Genomic DNA, 23,351 nt, shown 5'->3' with positions numbered 1-23,351 from the left:
CCAGGGGCCTAGGACGTCGTAACGTATTTTTGTAATATGCGTGCAGATCCAAGTAGTGCGGCTTTTTGCATTTGACTGATGGTGATTTTGTCAATTTTTAACTGTTTTAAATGTAATTCCAGTGTTTTTGGAATAGCACCCAGAGTGCCAATTACCACTGCTGGTTTGTGCCATAGTTGTTGAATTTCGATTTTTAAGTCCTGGTATTTCGCGATTTTTTCATGTTCCTTCTCGGCGACCCTGCTATCACCTGGTATTGCGATGTCTATGATTGTGACCTTATTTTTCTCAACCAGTGTGATGTCTGGTGTATTATGCGCCAGTATTTTGTCCGTTTGTATACGGAAATCCCACAAGATCTTGACCATCTGATTTTCGGTGACTTTTTCAGGCTGATGTTCCCACCAGTTTGTTGCTGTTTTAATATTATAATTTTTGCACAAATTCCAATGGATCATTTGTGCTACTGAATTGTGCCGCAATTTATAATCAGTCTGAACGATTTTTTTACAGCAGCTGAGTATGTGATCAACAGTTTCATCAGCTTCTTTACAAAGTCTGCATTTGGCATCATCAGAGGATTTTTCGAATTATTATTATTATTATTATTATTATTATTATTATTATTATTGACAAGTAAAGAATGGTGATGAACTGAACACAGATGTATCTGTATTATTTCTGTTATTCTTACAAGCTTCTAATATAACATATTTTTCTTTCAATTAGTATTTTTCTTAAATCCTTCTTTTTTTTTGCAGAAAATATTCTGCATGGCAGAAAGATGGCTCCTTCCATTATGTTCATAAAACATCTTTTGGAAAATATTCTTTTATCTGTGTGGATGCAAGTCTTAATCCAGGTCCCAGGAGACCCTTCAATTTCTTTGGGATGTTAAATGCGGTAATGTTAGAAAAAAAAGCAATGTTTTATCAAATCAAAAGATCAGAAAAAAATTGAGGCCAGTTATATGTTAACTGTACTGTCTGGCTATTCTGTCTGGATGGAGTCTTATGAGTACAGGTAGTCCTCAACTTACAACCATTTGTTTAGTGATGTTCGAAGTGACGATGACAGTGAAAAAAGTGACTTATGACCGTTTTTCACACTTATGATTGTTGAGCATCCCAATGGTCATGTGATCAAAATTCAGATGCTTGGCAACTGGTTAATATTTATGACATTGCAATGCCCCAGGATCATGTGATCATCGTTTGCGACCTTCTGACAAGCAAAATCAATGCAAATCCCAAATTAACTTAACCACCGTGATTTTAACTGAACAACTGCAGTGATTCACTAAGGTGTGGCAAGAAAGATCATAAAATGGGGCAAAACTCACTTGACCGTCTCACTTAGCAACATAAATTTTGGGCTCAATTGTGGTCGTTAGTCAAGGATTGCCTGTATCCACCTACAGTATTTCTTCCTACTTTCAGCCCTTGAGATGTGTAGTCCAGTCAATGATGTTGATTTACCTGATGTCTCTGAACAGTGAGCATTTTCAAAGAGAGAGTTGATTTAGTTTCCTATAGCGTGAGTTTTATATGCAGTCACCAAATCTTTTCGTGAGATTTAGTTTCCTATGGAACAAAGGATCAGTGGAGATTTAAGTAGTTTTGCAATCATATAGGTCTCTAGCAAAACACCCATTCCTTATTATTGTTTCTTTGCAACAGACCTCCATTGCATTCATTGCAAAGGGGGAAAAATCCTTACTTTGGGTCACAGAATTATCTTTGAGAACAGCTGGGTTCTACAGGAAGGCCATCTAATTGTCCTAAATTATTAGTTCTCTGTCAAACTCAAGTATTTTCTTCAGAGAATCTGTCAGTGATAATTAGAAAAAGAGTATTAAGCTAATCTGTTGGGATTTTTTTGTTAATATGCTATGATGATTTTGCTATAATATGATGAAAATCAATGTGGTATAGAAAATTATTTGGCTGCATTAGAAAGATCAAACACAGTCCACAGTTCTGTCTGTATTCTAAAATATAGATAAAAGGTTTCTGTGAAACAGCCCAGTTGTATATATGCCTTGTCCTTTATTTACTTTAAAATATTAAAAGGATGAGAGCTACTTACAGATCTAAAGATACCTCAAAATGTAAAAATAAAAATACATGGTAGCACAATAATACTTAGTTACAAATAACCATAATTCATAAATTAAGGTAGCTAAATAAGTCTCTGCCAAATATATTTTATATTACAGTATAGTATTTTATAGATCTCAGCATCCTTGTTCAGATCTCTATTAAATATGTTTTTGAACAGAAGTAAAGCCTAAGAATTAAAGGATAGTTTATTATATTAAATTATATAATGAAAGTATTTTAGCTGTCTATAATGTTTAGCATTATTTTCCATATGCATAAGACTGTAGATTTTGCTTAGAAACTCTTTGAGAATTTTCTATGCTTGATATGCTGACATAGCATTATATAAATAAGTTTTACTTCCCTGTTCCTTGGATTCAGCATAAATTCAATCCCCAAATCAACCTCAGTTCTGATCAACCACATCATTGTTTTGGTATATTTTAATGAACTACATTAGAAGATTTTTCCAGTTTCTTCTTTATATATTATCCAGAATCACTTCAAGAGCACTGGGACAGATTCCAAAGCTCTAGTAGTTTGTTTTCATTGAATCACTGAAATTAATACACACACCAATTCGCAACACTGATTTTTTTATTTGTAATGTTATTCAAAAACGAAAACCACAAGAAACTTTTTGGAGTACATGTAATCTTTTCGGTTATTTACTGTGAGCTTTGTTGTTTCACGTGAGCATGTTAGATTTTCTTTTTTTCTTTCCTTTCCCTGCATTCCCTTGATACCTATGTGAGAAATTGTCATTGTACTCCAGCATACACCCCCTGTGTGTGTTTGGGGAATATAAAAAAAAAATCTGTATTATTTTATAAACTGTTAAATGGGAACCATTTGGAGATCTTCTTTATTTTATTAGATTTGTGTGCTGTCCATTTCATCTAGAGGAGCGATACCAAACTCAATTTCTTTGAGGGCTGCATCAGAATTGTGTTTTACCTCGGGAGGGCTGGTGGGACGTGACCAGGGTGTGTGGCCAGCTCAACATCACTCATGTCAAGTGTGCCCATGGTGACCGGAGCACTCTGCCAGCAAAAATGAGCTCCCAAGCTTCATTTTCACCTGCAACGGCCTCCTGCAACCCTCTGCCAGTGAAAATGGAGCTCAGGAGGACTGTGGGTGAGCTCTGCTTTTGCTAGCAGAGGCACTGTGGGCTGGTCCTTCGCTGTTTCCAGGACAGCCCCACAGGCCAGATCTAAGCATCCCATGGGCTGGATGCGGGCTGCGGGCCTTGAGTTTGACATTCCTGATCTAGATAGAGGCAACTCTGGGTGGCTTACACATATTATTTGTAACTAGGACTTTAAAGATGCTCATGGTTTCCAGTACTAATATTGCGTTTAAAAACTGCATGTATGTGTTGACTGTTTTCAATTTAATATTAAAACTCTTACACTTTTTTCATTTCAGAATAAAATGGAGGAGTTGTCTGCATTAATCTCAGAAAGCCATGAGAGTAACCACACAATTTTGTTTGGTCATTACCCTACTTCATCAATCATCTCTGTATCTCCAGGGGTACGAGAAGCCATGCGGTACTATTTTTTTTATTACTTCTGGAAATATATTAATTGTTTACTTTCTTCTTTTTTAAAATTACTCATTCATTTTGTATTAAGGAATAACAAGAAATAATTATTGTTTAAATTACATTGTTAATTGGCTAGAAGCTAATAATTCTAACAATAATAATTCTTCATGTTGCAATGCCCTTTCCTAAGTGAACGAAAGGCATTAAGAAAATCACCTTTCTCTTCTCCTGCTCAGTTTATAGAGACTTATTTAACAGGTTATAAGGCAGTACAGACCAATTTGATATTTCTTTACTATCTTTTGACATAATCTGCTTCATAATTTATAATATTGTTATGTTCTGTGCAATAATGTGCAAAACCTGCCCAGTATTGGGTTATAGGTTTATAGGTTTATTTCATTTATATGCCGCCCTATTCCCGGAGGGACTCAGGGCAGCTAACAAACCCAGGGGAGGGGGGTAGTACAGACAAGGCAGACACAACAAGCAGGATACAGAGAAAATTTAAAAACAATCAACAGTCAAACAATTCGAGCGGGGAAGGGAACTCGTCAACCCCAGGCCTGCCGGAACAGCCAGGTTTTAACGGCTTTACGGAAAGCCTGAAGGGAGGTGAGAGTCCAGATCTCCGCGGGGAGTTCGTTCCAAAGAGCCGGAGCAGTATTGACTGCCAGATGAAGCTAGTCCAGCTTGATTTAGTTCAGTCTACACAGAGGGTATTGGTCTCCTCCTCTCAGTTTTATAGTTTTGTTGACACCACTCTTTATTTTCAGCTTTTTAGATAGCGGAGTATGAATTTGGATTCATTTGTAGCTTTGAATTACCCATCTTTTAATTCTGTGGTTTTACTCCTTTCAAAAGTTAAACATAGTTTGTTTTTCTTCTTATTCTTATTATTATAGCTGCTATGCTCCTGTTGTTTTTTTTTTTTTGAGAATTTACAATGGTAAAAGTTCCAAGTAAAGAGATTGTATGCTATGCAGTAATAAAATATTTTGCTTTGATTAGTTTTGCCTTAGTTTATTTGTGTGGGCATTTCCATACATTGGGTGGCCTGATGCCTGTCCTTCATACTCGTCATCCTGATGGGACTTTAGAACTGGAGTTGGGAGACTGGAAGACTAGCAGGAAGTAAGTAAATCTCCAATGCAAAGGTAATATTTATTTCTTTTCTATTTTCTGTCATTTCTCAGTGCCTGGAAGCTATAAGGGTCTGGATAGGGAAGACCAAGCTTCAGCTGAACCCTCAGCAAGACAGAGTGGTTGTGGGTGCAAGGGTCCTCAGGATCCAATTGTTTATCATTTTTAGTTCTGGATGGGGTTGCACTACCCCCGAAAGACTCAGTATGTAAACTGGAGGTTCTTCTAGACTCATGACTCTTGCTTGAAGATCAAGTGGCAATCATGACTAGAGGGGCCTTTGCATAACTTTGTGTTGGGTGCCAGTTGTGCCCTTATCATGGGGGATTGCACATAGTAAATAATGCCCTAATCATCTCTTGGTTGGATTATCGATTATCTACATGGGGCTATCCTTAAAGAGCATTCAGAAGCTGTAGCGAGTGCAGAAAATGCAGCAGCATGCCCAGTTCTGTAGGCCTCTAGAGTGGCACATATAACACAGCTATTTCACAAGCTGCATTGGTTACTAGTTTGCTTTTGGGTCCAGTTCAAAGTGTTGGTTATTGCTTTTAAAGCCCTATATTACATGGGTCAAGGGTAACAGAGGAGCCATCTAGCCCCTAAGGGGCTAACTCACTCCATTCAAACCAACAGAAGAGGTCTACTATGGACCCCATCTACTAGGTCAAGTGGGCAGGTCTAAGAGAAGAGTGTTTTTCACTGTGGTCCCTTCTGCACCACTAGCAGGGAAAACTTTCCCACTCTTTTGGCCTTCCAGAAGAGTATTAAAACATGGCTTGGGTAACTAGTTTGAGGCCATGAAGGGAGTGCTCATCACTGGAGATGGCTAACAGGATAAGACAATGTCATCCCTGTACCATCCATCTCTTGGTTCCTGGTTTGTTTGTTTTTCATAGTTTTTTTTTAAAAAACACCTGCTTTTCTGTTTATCTTTTCATGATCTCTAAGCTGTCCAGAGTCACCTAATCAGGAAGATGGGTGGCATATAAAATTAATAAAATAAGTAAATAAATATCTTAATAATGGGCTTGTATTGTTTAAGATGTTCTTTGTTAATTAAAATATTATTTTAATTGTTGAATATTAGGTATCGGATTCTTGCTTTTGATCACGATCTCTTCAGTTTTGCTGACCTGAAATTTGAAGAATGGCCTGTAGTTCTTATCACCAATCCTAAATCATACCTTTATAGTAGCTATGCTCATGAACCACTGCAGAGAATTCTTCATTCTACCCATATTAGGTAACTTATGTGTTTTGATTAGCAATGATGTGGGAGCAAACCTGCCAGTCATCCTATAGCCAGTTCAATTAATCACTCTTGCAGTTGCTTGCATCACCTTTGCTGCAAAGTCTAAATATATCTCAGCTAACTTTCTCATTGCTTCTGTATTACTTTTTTTTTTAAAAATGTAAAAAATAGAGAAAATATAGTGGCTCAATTAGTGTAGGATGTATTGGGAGAAGGAACAGTTAAATCCTTTATGCCCGCAATTAATTCCTTGCATGCTGTGAATGATGAAAAAGACTGAGACAAACAAAGAAGTTTCTTCTGCTCTGCTTTGTCAATGCTCTAGGAACCCATCTTTCTTCTGGCAAAATAATGGTAGTTGCTTTGCCTAGCAACAAAATATCTAATTTCGGACAACATACGAAAATCTGGGTTTACACAGCATTTTAAGTAAAAAATAAATTTAGAGTACTTGCGGTCACTTAGTTCTCCCTCTCTTGCACAAAACACACCGCAAAGAGGAGAATTACTTGCATAACTTGAGTCAGAATCTGTAGTTAAGAACATAGGTTCCATTGGTGCTTACTTTTGAACCGCAGAGGTTTGAATTGTAAAAGAAAGTGCACTTTAGCAAAAATTTATTTATTTGGAAGGAGCAGTCTTACAAAGAAGTACTAGCATTTGTATTGTTAATTCAGAAAGGAATACCATAGAAATATGGTTCTTTCTGTACTATGTGACACTGTCTCAAACAATAATAAAATCTGAAATTATTTTTATCACCTCATTTATCTGTCAGAATGTGCAGGTGATACTAGTGAGCAATGGCTGGAAAAAATCCTGGTGTTATGTTCCCTTGCATTCTTCTTTCACTGCACTGCTATTTCTAACTACATTTTTATTTTACATTGGTTTCCCAAACAATCATTCTACAAATTCTAGCCTTTATTGATCACAGTCAAGACTATAATGAGATAGTAAATTATTATAAATACTTCAGTGAGGGTAATATGTTTTTCTCCTATAGCATTACATTACATACTGTATTTTTCAGAGTATAAGATGCACCAAGGTTTTGAAGAGGCAATTTTTTTTAAAAAAAAAAGTTTTTCCATTCTGCAAACCTCCCCAAAAATGGCCCGTTTTTCAGGGAAAAGCCCCCCCCTTTTTTTTCCAAAAAAAGGGCATGAATACCGCTTAGGAGGCTTGTAGAGTGTTCGGGGGGGGGGGCAAAAACGAGCAAAAAATGGCCCATTTTTTGCTCATTTCTGCCCTCCCCATCCCCCAGGATCTCTCTGAAAGTTTCCTAGAGGCACTGCATGGCCATTTTGGTGAAGGGGTGGGGTTTCAGGAGGCAAAAAAAAATGTATTCAGTGTATAAGACACAGCAGATTTTCAGTCTCTTTTTTGAGGGAAAAAGGTACGTCTTATACTCCCAAAAATATGCTATATAGTGGCTTTTAATTTAAGCATATGTGTGATACCATTAATAAGTCCCACTATATTCTTGTACTTAGAATTTTGGCCTTCTCTCCTTCTCCTATCAAATTTGTCAAGATCATGATTGATGACATTTATCTTGGAGATGCTATTCAGGTGTCTGGACCACTCTATGTCCTGAAATGGTCCCCCCAAAACTACAGTCACGGATTTCATCAGATAGCTGTAACTGTTGCAGTGAGTTTTTTGCTATTATTCATCATTCTATCATATGTTTGGCAGAAAAAATGCATTTGGCAGAATTTCTTCTTTTCTATGATTATTCAATAGGTAACCTTGGGGATATTGCTGTCTTCCAGCCTTTCTAAGTAGGAGCAGTAGATGTAGTAAAAGAATAGGTATGTTTCAACAACATGGTATTTATAGACACCAATATATCCACGGATGTTTCTAAACACTCATCAGGGTCCATAGCCAAGTTCATTTTTAAAAAAATATTGTAATATCAAAAATTAAATGGGAAGCTAGCATGCTGCAAAGCAAACCTCAAACAGAATACTTTGTTTCCAAAATATAAATATCATCAGTATATTGCAGAGCTTTCTCAGAACTGGGTATTGCAAAAAAGGAGGAGGAAGGGAGAGGAGGAGGAGATTCATGTAGGAAGATGATAGCAGCCTCTCACTAGCAGTAGTCCTTAAACTTACAAACCATTTAATAGGGCTTTTCAGCACACCCTAAGCAGTTTATAAATGTCAGTATATTGCCCCCAACAATCTGGGTCCTTTTTTTACCGACATCAGAAGGATGAAGGGCTGAGTCAACCTTCAGCTGGTCAGGATCAAACTCCAGGAATTGGGCAGAGTTAACCTGCAATAGCTGCATTCTAATCACTGTGCCACCATGGCTCCTTCTGGTAAATGGATATTTTCTGACTGGGCAAGCCACCTTAGCAGGCATTTTATGTTAATACCTTCAATGTCCTTTCAAATGATTCTACTACCCCAAACAATTGGGGAACCTGCCATTCTGCAAAAGAATGAGAAAGAAAATGTAAACAATGACTGGCATTGTCTCAAACTTTCCTGACACTTAGAACAATTAATCAGTGGAAAAACCTGCCTCCAGAAGTTGTAAATGCTGCAACACTGGATATTTTAAAGAAGATGTTGGATAATCATTTGTCTGAAGTAGTGTAGGGTATCATGCCTAAGCAGGGGGTTGGATTAGAAGACCTCCAAGGTCTCTTCCAACTCTGTTATTCTATTCTATTCTAATTACTGGCAGCACAGTTAAACAGTGAAACATAGAATGGAGCAACCATTCAATGATATGACCAAAATTAAATGCTACAGTAAGGACTAAGAGAATATTTAAACAACGAATAACAAGAACCTTAAGTATACAAGTCTGCCATTACAATATACCTTAGTTGTCACCAGGGACACAGTGGCTCAGTGGCTAAGATGCTGAGCTTGTCGATCAGAAGGTTGGCAGTTCAACGGTTCAAATTCCTAGCTCCACGTAACAGAGTGAGCTCCTGTTATTTGTCCCAGCTTCTGCCAACCTAGCAGTTTGAAAGCACATAAAAAATGCAAGTAGAAAAATAGGGACCACTTTGGTGGGAAGGTAACAGCCCTCCATGCACCTTTGGTGTTTAGTCATTCCGGCCACATGACCATGGAGATGTCTTTGGATAGCACTGTCTCTTTGGCTTAGAAACGGAGATGGGCACTGCCCCTAGAGCCGGAAACAACTAGCACGCATGTGTGTGGGAACTTTTACCTTTACCTAGTAAACTGGATACTTTATTAATAGTTATTAGTTGCTTTCCTATAATGCCATATTGTGTCAGAGAACAGAAGTGCAAGAATTGAATGGAGGCATGTAGAAATTTGGAGGACGGGGTGTTACTAAGATAAGGAATTTTAGAAAAAATGTAGTGTAGAAAATCCAATTGTTTTCAAAAGAAGTAAGGTAGGCTGATTATTGGAAGAGAGGGAGGTGCTGAGAAGATTGGCAGGTATGTCATAGGACACAGGACCATCAAAGACTGTATGAGTTTATGGGAATAAGAGAAGGCACTGCTAGAATAGCGGGTTGGTGGGCTAATTAATAGCAGATCTATGGGAAGATGAGGACTGGAAACCTGATTTGTACAAAATGGCAGACTGATTTAATAGAAATCTCTGCTTTGGGTGGGGATACATGGGAGGGGGGCTAAAAAATGGAGCATAGTCCTGAAAAGTTTATTAATCCTTGTTTTGGTCCTGTTTTTAGGATATCAGTGGTAGAAGTGCCACTCAGTTTCATACATTTGCTATGGAGGAAAACCTTTCTCTTAAATTTGGTCTTTTGGCATCTTGGCTGCTTCTTACTGACCACTATATATGGGTGAGTATTCTTTCAGATAGGAGGGAACAATGGATGGATGGATATAAAGGTTGTCCTTGATTTACAACCAATTGTTTAGTGACCATTGAAAGTTACAACAGCATTGATAAAAATGACTTACAACCAGTGCTGGGTTTTAAACTTTTTTAGAACCTCTTCTGTAGGTGTGGGCTGCTTTATGGGAGTGGCTTGCCGGCCATGTGACTGGGTGGGAGTGGCTTGCCGGCCATGTGACCGAGTGGGAGTGCTATTGCCTGCAAGCGGCAATGGAATGGGCAGGGGAAGTGAGCGAGAGGGCGGGGCAGGCGCTCCGTGATGAACCACTTCTAATCGGTTTGGTAGATTTCTAGAACCTCTTCTACTGAAGAGGTTAGAACTGGCAGAAACCCACCCCTGCTTACAACTGATCCTCACATTTACAATTGTTGCAGCATCCCCACGGTCATATGATCAAAATTTAGACACTTGGCAACCTGCTTATGACAGTTGTAGCATTCTGGAGTCATCTGATTGCCATTTCCAATCTTCCCATCCTGCTTTCTACAAGCAAAGTCAATGAGGGAAACCAGATTTGCTTAATGACTGCATGATTCACTTAATGACTACAGTGATTTGCTTAACAATTGGTCATGAAATTGGGCACAACTCACTTAACCCCCTTGCTTAGCAATAGAAACTCTAGTCCTGATTATGGCCTTAAGTTGAGGACTACCTTATATAGACATTATTAATGAACTTTCGAATTGCACACTTGCTAATACAAACTGATCTGTCTGCACCCAGAAGTCGGGAAAAGATGGGCAGGTTTGTTTGTATTGGCAAAATATATATGTGGTGCATTTGAAACAAGCTTCCTCTCACCTTCTCCTACTCCTGGGACCCTCTAGGGTGGAGTTGTGAACAGGCACAGCGCAGATCTCACCCCACATAAGTAGCAGCGTTGCAGCAAAAGCTGATGGGTCCAGTGAAGTCTGAGCAGCAATGGGAAAAAGTGTGAAAGGAAGTTGGGAGAAGGCAGGTGTAATAGAATTTATTTATTTATTTGTAAAAGTTATTGGCTTCCCTTCTTACTTCAAGGTAACTGTGGAAGGCTTACAACCATAAAAGGTAAAAAGTACATAAATTAAAAACATAAATAAAAGTCAACTACTACAGTGCAATTAAAAGATGAGGGTAGGTGTAGTATGGGGGGGGAGATAGGGTGTGTTGTTAATAGAGCAACTACCTGCATTGTGCTGTTTCCCCATTGGGGCCCCAAACTAATTGGCAGAGCTTAGTCTTGTACGAAAAGTAAGGAGGGTTGGGGCTGACCTCTCTCTGGGAGGCAAGATGTTCCAGAGGGCAGATGCAACAACAGAGAAAGCCCTTTTCCTGGTCACCACCAGCTAGAATACTTAGGCCAATGGAGACGGCAGCATGCCTTCTCTGCCGACACAGGTTGGGGGGGGGGAATCCCAGTGGTGACCACCAGTACCTTCAATTACATCCGGTACCAGACTGGCATTCATGGAAATCCTTGTTTATTACTTATTGTATAAAAATTTACTTATTGTACACCATCCAAAGTTACCTTGTTTAAGATGGGCAGCCATATAAATCTATACATTGATAAATAATGGATGGATGGATGGATGGATGGATAGATCTGGTAGATAAACATTATTATCTTTTGGCTGCAACGGTTAGTAGAAAATGTGGTGGACTGTGCTGTGATGGTTGTATCTCTGTATACTTGGATGATCCTGTTACTTTTGGAGCTGCACTGGCTGCTGATTGGCTTCTGTATGCAAGGTGCTGGTTGTGCCTGTGAGGCCCTACGTTGCTCTGGAACAGGTTATCAGAAAGCCTGCCCTCTATGAGATCATCGGTGGTCTCTGAGTTTGGTTGTTTCCTTGCAGAGTTTACATTACCCAACTAGGTAACTTCATCAGTGCAAGTGAGTGTGGGGTTTGCTCTTGGTTTAGATACAGTGGTCTGCCCTGCCATTTTTGGTGGTGGTTTTCTTGGAAGTTTCTTGATTAGCGTATTGTTTCCTGTTTGATTGTCTGGTGGCAGTTCCTGCTTACAGTATATCGGGTTTTGACAGCAGGTTGCCTTCTGGTCTTTTTGTTTCCTTCCTAACCTTTTTTTATTGTCTCTAGGAAATTCTTTGTAGTACAGGAGAGAAGTAGCTTCCGTTCATATATTTATTAATAATAGAAAAAGTTAGTTAATAGTACTGTAGCTGACCTTTTTCTTTTTTCATTTTCAAAATATATCATACTGCTTTTGACTTTTTTTTCCAGGTACGAACACTCTTTGTATTGACAATTATATTTCAAGTTGCTTTGCTGATTTTTTTCCGGTTTCGAGCAAAACCTAAGTTTAAAAGTAAGAGCAATTTTGCTGATCTTTTTTCCTTGCATCCCCTCTCCATTTCATTTTTCTTCTTTCAAGCCTAATGACATGTTGAAAATAAATTATGGAAGAGGATCTCAGTTCTCTCAGTAATTATCCAGATTAAGTCTCTGAAGACTGAACAGAATGAACCTAATGTTAACCATCATGGAAAACCCCAGCAAAAGAAAGATATAGCTTAGTAACAGGCCAGATGCAACTGGAGGCTGCAGAGAAAAATATTACAAAGAAAAATTCACACTCCTACTCAGAGAGATAGTTGACCTGCTCCCCTGGTCATTTGTCCCAGAGTGGAGAGTATGCAGCCTGCCCTATGTTTCACAGGGAAACATGCACACAAACACAGTCAAGCAGTCCTGGCAAGAGAGCAGAAACACAGAGACACAACATGTTATTTTGTTACATAGAAGAAAACATAGTCCCTTCTGTATTTGGCCACTGCTGATAAAGAATTCCAGAAGCCATGCTCAACATACTTGTCATACTGTGTTTTTTATACATGAATGAAATGCTTTAAACAACTTTCCAAATGAACTTCTATTTGGAACTCTCACTTGTCTTAGTTGTCATTGAGGATCTTTTAATTTGCCTAGAGCTGATTATAATATCAGTAATGATGGCAGTAACATTGGTGTACACGGTTTAAATGAAACTATTTTTTTTAAATTGTCCCATGCCTATGTCAGTCCCTACATTGTCCCAAATACGGAAGATAGATATTGATTATAAGCTGTACTCAGCTAGCCTCCTTTGTACTTCCAGAATTTTGCTCCTGCAAAATTTGGACAACATGATGATGGGAAAAACATCAGCAGGTCATTTGTGACTCTTTCATAGCTACAAGATTCTGTCACACAGGCTGATGTTTTCTAATAAGAATATTATTAGAAAACTGATGACACCATTTGAATTGGGCTAATTTTTAATCACACAATTCTAATATCAGAATAGTTCATTTTAAAATATTCGGATAAATATTAGGATTTCTCTTATTTTTATTTGTGACATGTTTGTGGTATTCACATCTAAATATTTAAAAACCTAAGGGGGGGGGCAGTTGTATTGTACATCTTGAATTATTTGGACAAATACATTTAGGACATTATATTTTATTCTTACAATTTGTCACATTTCTATATACTTTTCCTTTAGGAATTCAAAGCAATGTATGTTGTACTGCTCTAATTTTTCCTCACAATAATCTGTAAGGTTAACTGAATTGAGAGTGATTGCTCCAAAATCACTTGAATAACTTTTGTGGCTAAGAATAGACATAAACCAGATTGTCTCTAATTCTAGTCCAATACTGTACTTTCTAGAACAAGTGGAACACTGGTTCTAATCCAACTTTTCACTAGCTGTTGTTGATATGTCACTTTCTAAAATTGTGGCCTGGTATGTTTTCAGCAGTAGCAAGCAATAATTTAGAACTGAGATTATGTTACTGTTTCAGAACCTCCGGGTGTGGCAGTACGAACCTCTTTTTCTCTTCATGTCCTGAGCAAAATAGATTTATTCTTCTACTCGTTTCTGGTGCTGAATTTATATACTGTTCTAGGTAAGTGCAAAGAATGTGAAAAGTAGTTTATTAATTTCTAAAGACTTTATTGCAAAACATTTTAATAGGGTTCTAAATGAAAAAATAATGAATTCTTACAAATGTAACCATTTGAATCATGTATTGGCATAATTTAGATTTTTAAAAACCCAAACATTTCATAGATTTTTTAAAAAACAGGAAAATCTTCTAGTAGAGCTCACCTTCTGATAATTTCATGGACACATAACGTACAGTAGTCCTTGACTTACGACCAGAATTGAGCCCAAAATTTCTGTTGCTAAACGAGGCAGTTGTTCAGAGTTTTGCCCCATTTTACAACTTTCTTGCCACTGTTCTTACGTGAATCACTGCAGCTGTTAAGTTAGTGACACCGTTGTGAAGTGAATCTGGCTTCCCTATTGACTTTGCGTGTCAGAAGGTCGCAAAACTTGATCACTCTGGGACGCTGCAACAGTCATAAATATGAGTCAGTTGCCAAGGGTCTGGATTTTGATCACATGACTATTAGAATGCTGCAATGGTCGTAAGTGGGAAAAACGGTTATAAATCACTTTTTCCAGCACTGTTGTAACTTTGAACTATCACAAAAGGAACTGTTGTAAGTCGAGCTGCAGAGTATGGATAATAGATGGTTTTCTTGATTGCAGTATAAGAACAGTTTACTCCTGCCCTTTTCCAGGATAGTTTTTCAGCTTCTCAGTCTAGCTTATAGTCCTGTAATTTTCTGAAAGCCCTCTATTCAAGATCTAACTAGACTTGTTCTTATGCGTAATTGATACGTATGAGATGATTTATTAGGCAGTACATACCAAGAAGACGAAATGGTGAGCTTTGTATGCAGTAGCTGCCAAGGATTCCTGTGTATAGGATTATTGAGAAGCATACACAGACAGTCCTGTACTTATGACTATTAATTTAATGACCATTTGAAGACATGACAATGCTAAAAAGTGACTGATGACTACTCATCACACTTAAAACCATTGCAGCTTCTCTGCAGTCACTTGATTTGCTTAATAGCCACAGTGATCTGCTTAATAACCATGACAACAAATTCATAAAATTGCATACAACTCACTCAACAATCATATTGCTTAACTTTGGTCCCAATTGTGATCGTAAATTGAGGACTGTCTCTCTTTGCATTGATAAAAAGGCAGCATTCTTGCTCAAAACTAAGATGTTTCTAATAATTTTGCTCAACTCTTCACTGTTTATATTTTCCAATATTACTGTTTGCTGCTTATGATGCAGCTTTTAATGTACTGCATCTCTGTTTTTTATGGATTTGGCCACTGAGTCCATGACAGAAGTAATGGCCAAATCCACATTTCTTAATCATATCTACTTATTGAAACACAGCATCTCTTTAAAAATGTGTATTATGAGAGTAAAAGTTATATTTTAAAGTATTTGTACTTGTATATTGTAAAGTTTGTGATTTTGCTTACGAAATGTAAAGAAATAATAACATATATATTTTTTTCAAATCCTTTATGTCTAATTTTAAAAATCTTACTCACTAAATTCACACATCACAATAATCACAATAATGTGGTTGGTTTGGTTCTGATTTAATTTGTTGAACAAACCATTCCCATTGGTGTTTTAAAACCATAGTGTATAATATTGTGACCAAGGCATAGTTTGATGTGTGAATTAATTAACTGAATAGATTATACTGATCAAATGGCATTATTTACAAGAGTTTGTTACCTACATGGATCTTTTTGTCCTAGTGATTATTAGCAAGGATTTCAAACTGGAAAAATACTTGTTTAACACTGTGGATATCCTTAATATAATACCATTTTTTCCCTATCAGGACCCTGGTTCATTGGTGAGCTTACAGAAGGTCATGTGGGCATCTGCTTTTCTTTTGGGTTAATTGTTAATGGCCAGTTCTTTGAAGGCAGCTCAACCTTCCTTGTTGGAATTTTACAGGTAGGACTCTCAGCATAGTTTTTGATAACAATCTTCTGATCTCCCCCCCCCCCCCCAAATAGTTAAATATGTTACAACATTTTTTTTAAAAAAAACTTAGAGGCAGCATTGTTTGTTAATATGACTATAACAAGCTTCACTAGTACATTTAGTGGACTATTTAGATGTATACAATTTCTTCAGAACAAATTTAACTTTCCATGGAATTGTTAATTCCATAGCATAATGTTGGAGTAGGTATGTATTTGTTTAGAGCTTATGTCTCCCTCCCTTTTCTGCCTTTTGACAGTAAGACTTCCATGGCGCTTATTTATTATAACATTTTATTTATTTACAAAAAAAATCACACAAAAACCGTAATGACAAACACAAGAACTAAGACCTATATTATAAATATTTGTAGCAGGAAAGCCAAGTATTAGGCAAAATAACATTTTGACAATTCACCAATAGCAATAGCAATATAGCAGCAATAGCAATAGCAGTAGACTTATATACCGCTTCATAGGCCTTTCAGGCCTCTCTAAGCGGTTTACAGAGAGTCAGCATATTGCCCCCAACAATCTGGGTCCTCATTTTACCCACCTCGGAAGGATGGAAGGCTGAGTCAACCCTGAGCCGGTGAGATTTGAACCGCTGAACTGCTGATCTAGCAGTAGCCTGCAGTGCTGCATTTAACCACTGCGCCACCTTGGCTCAATAGCTAAAAGAAGGAGCCAATAAGCCTACTAAGGAAGGCCACTTGCTAGTTCTATCGAAATATTCTTTCCTGTGTTCCTGCTAACCCACTTGTGGATGCAAATGACAGTCCCATTTTAGTAAAAGGCAGGGCAAGTGTAAATGGCCAAGCATACTACAAAGGAAGGGGAAGAAAACTTTGTCAAGGGGGCGGGGGAAATGGCAACCATTTAGGGCCCCAAACCTCCAGGCTGTGCTTCTTGAAAGGAGACACACTTTCAAATAATTGGGCCCCAGTCCTTATAGGATTTTATAATCTCCTGCACTTCAAGACCTATCCACAGATCCGTACTGAAGTTCAGGTAAGGCAATAAATAAATGTGAAACGCAACGGGCCTGATTGTTGCAGCTTTACACAAGATGATATTTTGAACATTTGTCAGAGCAGTTCCACAGAGAGCATCTTATGGACATCTACCTCAATAGATAGATTTGCTTGAGGATTGATCTGCTTTTTCCATTTTATCTCATGAAGGTCTGTTGATACTGCTAAAGTTCTATTTTGAAATTGTATTTATGTACACTATATTGCCAAAAGTATTTGTTCACCCATCCAAATAATCAGAATCAAGTATTCCAATCACTTCCATGGCCACAGGTGTATAAAATCAAGTACCTAGGCATGCTAATGGAACTGTGATAGTGGAACTGATAGGATTCAACCTGTGCAACAAATCCAGTCGTGAAATTTCCTCATTCCTAAATATTCCACAGTCAACTGTCAGCTGTATTATAAGAACATGGAAGTGTTTGGGAACAACAGCAACTCAGCCACGAAGTAGTAGGTCACGTAAACTCATCCAACATCAGTGTGTGACCTCACAAATGCGCTTCTGGAAGAATGGTCAAAAATCCCCATCAACACACTCCTGAACTTTGTGGACAGCCTTCCCAGAAGAGTTGAAGCTGTTATAGCTGCAAAGGGTGGACTGATGTCATATTGAACCCTATGGATTAGAAATGGGATGTCACTTACAGTAAGTTCATATGCGAGTAAAGGCAGGTGAGCGAATACTTTTGGCAATATAGCGTATATTAAGCCAACTTTCTGTATTTTTCCAATGGAGAAACCTTTTGTAATTGCAGTTTTTATTTGATTTGGGGACAGCCATAACCTCATTGCTTTTGTTAAAAGTTAATTGTAGGTCATTTTGAGGGATCCTTGGTGCTGAGCTTGGTTGTTTTCTTGCCGATGTTTCATTACCCAAACAAGGAAACATCATAAGAAGATGTTATCTAGTTTAGATAATGAAATGTCTGCAAGAAAACAACCAAGCTCAGAAAGCACCAAGGACCCCTCATTTCAATTCTGAGTTACAAATATTCTCCTTTATTGGTTTATGTCATCTCCACCCCGCCAGCCAAACTCAGCAACTTTAAGATATTGAGGACTTCAACTCCCAGAATTGAAGTCCACAGCCACATATCTTAAATTAGTCAAATTTGAAAAAAACTGATGTAGGCTAGTTTCCTGCCATGGACCCACAGTACCCTCTACATGTTTGTAGTGATCAACAGAAATTCCTGCTGAGAAATATGAATGAGCTTCTCTTTCACAAGTATGTTTAATTCCCCACTATTTGACCATAAATTCATCAATTCTTTTTTTAATATGTAATCAATGGTTTTCAGAGTGTGCTAAATCCACAAGTGTTCTCCCACTGAAATGTGTAACATATATTGTTTCTAAATATGTGAAGGTATAATTTTTTAAAAATGGATGCTTTTCAGCTTATTGTAAGATTCTGAAGTGTACAAACCTGAAAGATAAAGTTTAAGTAGGGCAATGTTTTAAAAGTGTTCCAGGAAGAAAGTGGCTATTGTCACGTTTGCTAATTTTCTTAGTCACCAGCTTAGTTAGTATAGCTAGATGAAACCTTGCTATAAGAGGCTGAGATCTTGTCATCATGCAAGGAAGACCAGACAGGGAACATGGCCAGATGAGCTAATACTACTTTATTGTAAAGTTACAGCTTGTCATTCTTATACCATTATAGATCTACTATATGTGCATTTTATTTATGGCTTCATGTGCTTAGTGTTCAGAGTAATTCTATGTATTCATATTCCTGCATGTCCTCAAAGGATGTTTTTGTTTGATAGGTGTTATTTTTCAACCTACCACTGATGGCATACACATGTTGGTGCCTGTTGCTGCGTTGCCAAGGCCAGTGTTTTCGTTCTCATCTGTATCTTATCAAACCATATTGGACTGTGCCCATCCATTTCATCATGTTACTTCTATTTTTCTGGCAAGTCTTTTCCTGTTACTACTTACTGAAGACATATGGAATTCTTTCTTTTTTTCTCTCTCCAATGAAAACTTGGGTTGCTGCACTAACCCTCTTCCTGGTCTACAGAATTTGGGCAATGGAATCTATTTTGCTGAGAACCTTTACTGTAGATATGAAGAACTACCAAACTTCCTGATGCTTCCTTTTTTCAGGAGCCTGAAGTATACATTCACTTAAACTGTTAAGTGATAAATCTGTGAACTACTTCTAGTTTGTATGTCTTATGTTCTGATTGCATAGGCAATTGATTATGAAGGTCAGGATTACCATGAAACCCCTTCTGTGCTGCTCTGTAATAAAACTTTTAGAAAAAAGTGACACTATTTGCCTCAGGAAATGCTTTATTATATTTATATTAATACTGTTTTTGACATACTGTTTTAATGCTAGACAAAATATATGGACTATTGTAATGTTTTGTTAATTGTTTCTACTTTTGTGTGTTTCTTTATCAGATGATTTACCTAAAAATGGGATATTTGCCCTTTGCTGAATAGTAATTGACTCAGCCCTAATTAAAGGCCTGTTAAGTCATGTCAATCACCTTTGCCCACTTTCCTTTTCAAACCCAGTCCTTTCCCCAACTCCAGCCTCCATTTTTCAAAAATGTTTTTCAAACTATCCTGGGTTTTAACAAAAGTTCTATAGTCTATGTATATTGTACTGTAACAGATTTCATGAGAAGAAAAAATGATATAATTCCTTTGGATATTATTTATAACAATTTCTGAATTGTTAATATGATGCCCAAATGATTGCAATAGACTCATAATCAGAGTTAATGAAAGGCATTGCCTTTGCTTCAGGAAGTACCTCACTACTTCCTATCTGTCTTCAGAGTCAGAGTATGCTGTGCAAACCTGGCCATGTGGCTTATAAACTGAATTAAAATAAAACTTTTATTTTGATTTAGCCTATTGTGTGAACCTTAACAAATAGTGTTTTGTTTTTCAAATAATTAATGTTTAAGCAAACCATACATGTAAAGCCCATGGTTTAATATATGAATTCAGATGAAAATGTTTATGCCTTCTGCATGCTTGCATATGGACGATAGCTTTATGTCAAATTCCTGGTGGTTTCCTCTAGTAATTTCAGGTAGGTAGGATCCACTGAAATGCACACAATTTCTTGCAAAGCTTTCTGGATTATTGCCAATATTAATGTTGCATATGTACAGTGGGGCAAAAAAGTATTTAGTCAGCCACCAATTGCGCAAGTTCTCCCACTTAAAAAGATCAGAGAGGCCTGTAATTGACATCATAGGTAGACCTCAACTATGAGAGACAAAATGAGAAAACAAATCCAGACAATCACATTGTCCGATTTGGAAATAATTTTTTTGCAAATTATGGTGGAAAATCAGTATTTGGTCACCTACAAACAAGCAAGATTTCTGGCTCTCACAGATCTGTAACTTTTTCTTTAAGAGGCTCCTCTGTCCTCTACTCATTACCTGTATTAATGGCACGTGGTTGAACTTGTTAGCAGTATAAAAGACACCTGTCCACAACCTCAAACAGTCACACTCCAAACTCCACTGTAGTGAAGACCAAAGAGCTGTCGAAGGACACCAGAAACCAAATTGTAGACCTGCACCAGGCTGGGAAGACTGAATCTGCAATAGGCAAGCAGCTTGGTGTGAAGAAATCAACTGTGGGAGCAATAATTAGAAAATGGAAGACATACAAGACCACTGATAATCTCCCTCGATCTGGGGCTCCATGCAAGATCTCACCCTGTGGGGTCAAAATGATCACAAGAACGGTGAGCAAAAATCCCAGAACCACACGGGGGGACCTAGTGAATGACCTGCAGAGAGCTGGGAACAACGTAACAAAGGCTACCATCACTAACACACTACGCCTCCAGGAACTCGGATCCTACAGTGCCAGACGTGTCCCCCCTGCTTAAGCCAGTACATGTCCGGGCCCGTCTGAAGTTTGCTAGAGAGCATTTGGATGATCCAGAAGAGGATTGGGAGAATATCATATGGTCAGATGAAACCAAAATAGAACTGTTTGATAGAAATACAACTCATCATGTTTGGAGGAGAGAGAATGCTGAGTTGCATCCAAAGAACACCATACCTACTGTGAAGCACGGGGATGGCAACATCATTCTTTGGGGCTGTTTCTCTGCAAAGGGACCAGGACAACTGATCCATGTACAGGAAAGAATGAATGGGCCATGTATCGTGAGATTTTGAGTGCAAACCTCCTTCCATCAGCAAGGGCATTGAAGATGAAACGTGGCTGGGTCTTTCAGCATGACAATGATCCCAAACACACCATCCAGGCAACGAAGGAGTGGCTTCGTAAGAAGCATTTCAAGGTCCTGGAGTGGCCTAGCCAGTCTCCAGATCTCAACCCCATAGAAAACCTTTGGAGGGAGTTGAAAGTCCGTGTTGTCCAGCGACAGCCCCAAAACATCACTGCTCTAGAGGAGATCTGCATGGAGGAATGGGCCGATATACCAGCAACAGTGGGTGCCAACCTTGTGAAGACTTACAGAAAATGTTTGACCTCTGTCATTGCCAACAAAGCATATATAACAAAGTATTGAGATGAACTTTTGATATTAACCAAATACTTATTTTCCACCATAATTTGTAAAAAAAAATCTTTCCAAATCAGACAATGTGATTGTCTGGATTTGTTTTCTCATTTTGTCTCTCATAGTTGAGGTCTACCAATGATGTCAATTACAGGCCTCTCTCATCTTTTTAAGTGGGAGAACTTGCACAATTGGTAGCTGACTAAATACTTTTTTGCCCCACTGTATTTAACAGATTTAGTACTTAACAGATCAATGTAGCCTATTAGCAATTGGTTGCTGTGGAATATTGCTGTTTTTCTTGGTTCATGACTATTCTGCTGAATGAGATCACAGTGAAATTGAAATAAACAGTATTCTTCACTTTTGTCATGCAGGAACTGAGATAATCAGTAAAAAAATAGAATTTGTTGCATTGTGTTAAAAAAATGAATGTGAAAAATACAGTTAAGTGTATGCTGTACTTATATGAAAATGAGTCAATTATAAAACTATACATGTGAAATGAGCACCTACTGACAATGGCTAAACCTTGTAGAAGTCTGTCTCTAAATGTCCAATACAATTTATCTTATGCCATAATCAGTAACTGACCTGATGTTTTTCAGCTTCCAGGAATCACAGCTTTTGATTAGGATGGGTATGGCTGATGGGTCAAATCACAGCATGTTTATACATTTACTGAAAATAATCCAAGAGATGTAGTTATAAGATTCCATATACTCTTGCACATGATATGGCTGGGACTATGTATGTGTATTGTAAAGGAGTGTGCCTCGGCCATTTTTTTTCTTCTAATGCACATACAATAAATATACAAATGCTGCCTCTGATTTGTGCCCCATTGTTAATTTAATAACATGTACATGCTGAGACTGGATATACATTGCACTTTTATTCCTTTTTTTCAATATTTTTTTCAAATTCCATAATTTGTCTGTTGTAATAAAATGTTTTTGTGTAGTTTTTATTCCAATCATGTATTTGCTAACCTTTTTCCATCTTATCTGAAAATGTTAACGTGTTGACTGACACATATAACCATTCTCATGTCTACTAAAAAAGTAATTTGTACAGAATTCACTAGGAATTGTTTCAGATAAGTATGAAAGAATTGCAGGATACAAAATTCCAACAAGTACAGATAGTCCTTGAGTTACAACACTTCATTTAGTGATTGTTCGAAGTTACAATGGCACTGAAAAAAGTGACTTATGACCATTTTTCACATTTATGACTGTTGAGCACCTCCGTGGTTATGTGATCAAAATTCAAAAGCTTCGCAACTGACTCATATTTATAATGATTACAGTGTCCCAAGGTCATGTGATCAACTGTTGTGACCTGACAAAAAAGTCAATGGGGAATCCAGATTCACTTAACAATCATGTTACTAACTTAACAATTGCATTGATTCAGTTAACTTTGACAAGAAAAGTTGTAAAATGGGACAAAACTCAACTGTCTCGCTCAGCAACAGAAATGTTGGGCTCAATTGTGGTCATAAGTTGAGGACTATCTGTATTAGGGACACAGTACTGTTTCTGCAGATGCCTTGTTTGCTGCTTTCTTGTCTACCTGACAGTGAAGAATCCACAGAAAGGATGGATCAGGACTTTTTTGCAAACTTTTGTTTTACAAATTATTAAAAACTTTCCTACCACATTTTTTCTTTATCAGAAAGGAATTCAGAGAAGCGTCTTCTTCCTTTGTAATAATTCTCATTGTTCTACATTCAAGTTTGGAAACTGGAATATTTGGACATAAAGTGTAAGGAAAGGTTTTTTTTTTAATCCCATGACAGTCGTAAAATTAGGAAATGTCTTGTTTAGTATTCTAATTTAAATAAATTTATGTAACAGTGAAATGTTGGAGGTAATAGGAACAGCTAAAAGCTATTATTCACTATTAATGTATCAGAAAGAATAACGTATCACAGAAGAGAGGCAAGGCCAGAAAATTATATTAACCAATACATTTAATAGTCGTATTGTGTACA

General features: G+C 37.6%; 1 protein-coding gene across 3 annotated transcripts in view; it reads left to right on the top strand.

Annotated features, from left to right (window-relative positions):
- TMEM62 (transmembrane protein 62) overlaps positions 1 to 23,351 on the top strand; it is a 40,868-nt gene that overhangs the window by 7,543 nt on the left and 9,974 nt on the right. For 2 of the 3 annotated variants that reach the window (XR_015697565.1, XR_015697563.1), the window contains exons 5-15: positions 762 to 903; positions 3,531 to 3,655; positions 4,663 to 4,785; positions 5,885 to 6,040; positions 7,546 to 7,705; positions 9,749 to 9,862; positions 12,148 to 12,232; positions 13,713 to 13,817; positions 15,646 to 15,764; positions 18,606 to 18,754; positions 23,033 to 23,122. Coding sequence is in view for 1 of the 3 variants with exons in the window: in XM_087722057.1 (XP_087578183.1) it covers positions 762 to 903; positions 3,531 to 3,655; positions 4,663 to 4,785; positions 5,885 to 6,040; positions 7,546 to 7,705; positions 9,749 to 9,862; positions 12,148 to 12,232; positions 13,713 to 13,817; positions 15,646 to 15,764; positions 18,606 to 18,932 (1,456 nt within the window). In the remaining 2 variants the exon portion in view is untranslated. Of the gene's footprint in view, positions 1 to 761; positions 904 to 3,530; positions 3,656 to 4,662; positions 4,786 to 5,884; positions 6,041 to 7,545; positions 7,706 to 9,748; positions 9,863 to 12,147; positions 12,233 to 13,712; positions 13,818 to 15,645; positions 15,765 to 18,605; positions 19,115 to 23,032; positions 23,123 to 23,351 lie in introns of those variants that run through there. The other variant, XM_087722057.1, reaches the window with a different exon arrangement.

The sequence above is a fragment of the Thamnophis sirtalis genome, unplaced genomic scaffold (genome assembly GCF_051295495.1).
Source record: "Thamnophis sirtalis isolate CommonGarterSnake01/CBP01778 unplaced genomic scaffold, rThaSir2_p1.2 scaffold_1, whole genome shotgun sequence".
Lineage (NCBI taxonomy): Eukaryota > Metazoa > Chordata > Lepidosauria > Squamata > Natricidae > Thamnophis > Thamnophis sirtalis.
The sequence above is the reverse complement of the archived record's forward strand: the minus strand, read 5'-3'. Positions and strand labels throughout refer to the sequence as shown.